This window comes from Primulina eburnea, chromosome 13 (genome assembly GCF_022965805.1).
Source record: "Primulina eburnea isolate SZY01 chromosome 13, ASM2296580v1, whole genome shotgun sequence".
Taxonomy (NCBI): domain Eukaryota; kingdom Viridiplantae; phylum Streptophyta; class Magnoliopsida; order Lamiales; family Gesneriaceae; genus Primulina; species Primulina eburnea.
The window spans coordinates 5,366,969-5,369,014 of record NC_133113.1 but is presented as its reverse complement, the minus strand read 5'-3'; the positions used below and the strand labels follow the sequence as shown (position 1 = coordinate 5,369,014).

Genomic DNA, 2,046 nt, shown 5'->3' with positions numbered 1-2,046 from the left:
TTTACAAAATATAGGGACATCATGTCAAAAATTTTATAAATTGTCAAAGTGATGCCCCTTGTTTGATTTGCTTCATACTATAGGTATATCATACAAACCCTATTTTGATTATGATAATCATGTCAAGTATAGAGTAAGGGTGTGACATTTTAGTTGGTATCAGAGCCCACGGTTCTTCGACAGGGAAGACACTGCACTTCATTCATGCATGGGGAACTCGGCAAGTAAGTATCTTTGTATCCCATAGTTTGTGCTAAGTTATGTGTTTATGTATCCTACATGTAGGTTAAGATAAGCGACGATGCCACCGAAACGTAAAGTACATGAAGGAGAGTCATCTAAGGGCAAGGCCCCAGCAGTCGAAGGTGAAGGTAGTGTGCCACGACCTATAGATGACTTCGCTCAATTACTCCAACAACAAGCAAAAGTCCATGGTGAACAAATACAGCAGCTACTAGAGATGAAACAGACTACTCATGAACAAGCACAAGCACAAGCCATAGTACATAGACATGTGCCTGTTCAAACAGAGGTATATGATCGTTTTCGACGTTTGAATCCCCCTGAATTCATGGGAAGTACCGATCCGACAGTAGCAGAAGAATGGATTAAATCATTGGAGTCCATCTTCTCCTACCTCCATATGGAAGATGCAGACAAAGTAACTTGTGCCATCTTTTTATTAACAAAGCATGCAAGAATATGGTGGGAAAGGTCAAGGGTGGCATTACCTGCGATACCATTGACATGGGAAACTTTCAAAACTGTGTTTTACAACAAATATTTCAGTAAAGACATACGAGCCAAGAAAGCCAATGATTTCCTGAATCTGAAGCAAGGAACCATGTCAATGGCACAATACATACAAAAATTCGGGGCTGGAGTCCAATATGTACCATATATTGCTCAAGATGACATCAGTAAGGGAGAACAATTCATGCGGGGATTTCGCTCTGAAATTTAAAGAGATGTACAGATGTCGAAAGTTGCTACCTATAAGGAGATAGTCGAAAGAGCACTTATGGCTGAACAGGATGAACAAGACATTGAACGAGACAGACAACAGAGAAGGCAGCAGTACTTTCAAAAGAGCCAAGGAACAGGACAAGGCAAGAAGACCGATAGTAGAGGTACTCGAACAGAGGAACCCCGTGGCAAGGGTCCCCCCCCCCCCCCCCATGTAAAGAACAGGACATACCACCTTGTCCTAAATGTGGCAAACCTCACGGCGGTGAATGTATGCAAGGTTCCAATGTTTGTTATCATTGCAAAAAGCCAGGGCATCTCGCCAAAAATTGTCCAGGGAGTTCTGAGAAAGTACAAGGACGCCTTTTCTCAATGACCAAAGAGGAAGTGGATGCAGATACATCGATGATTACCGATATGTTCTTGATTTCTGGTATCACTGCTATTGTTTTACTAGATTCAGGAGCCACACATTCCTTTATTTCGGAATCATTTTTAAGGAGACTGGTCATTACAGCAAGTACAACAGAGACACAACTCGCCATAGCCTTACCTTCAGGACAAGAATTACAAACAGACCAGATTGTGCGAGGGTGTCCAATATACGTCCAAGGCCATCAGATGTATGCTGACTTGATAGTTCTGAGGATGAAGGATTTTGATGTGATATTGGGAATGGATTGGCTCTCAAAGTATAGAGTTACTATTGATTGTGGCCTAAAGATGATCAAGTTTGCACCAATAGGAGCTGAACCATTCACATTAGCAAGTGCTGGTATATCCTTACCTCTTTGGATAATCTCTTGTATGAAGACTTGTAAATTATTACAGAAGGTGTGTCAAGGATATTTAGCATCTGTTTTAGTTATTGATCCACCGATTTGTGAACTAAAAGATACAGATGTTGTGTGTGAGTTTCCAGAAGTATTTCCTGATGATGTAACAGGCTTAACCCCAGATAGAGAGATCAAATTTGTCGATCTCAAAAGCTCCTTATCAATTAGCTCCTACAGAAATGAAAAAATTGAAAGAACAGTTACATGAGTTGCTTGATAAAGGGTTTATTAAACCGAGCTTTTC

General features: G+C 40.8%; 1 protein-coding gene across 1 annotated transcript; it reads left to right on the top strand.

Annotated features, from left to right (window-relative positions):
• Positions 1-460: 460 nt before the first annotated feature.
• On the top strand, positions 461-964 carry LOC140810227 (uncharacterized). Its single transcript, XM_073168100.1, has one exon. The coding sequence runs from the start codon at positions 461-463 to the stop codon at positions 962-964; it is 504 nt and encodes a 167-aa protein (XP_073024201.1).
• Positions 965-2,046: the final 1,082 nt, after the last annotated feature.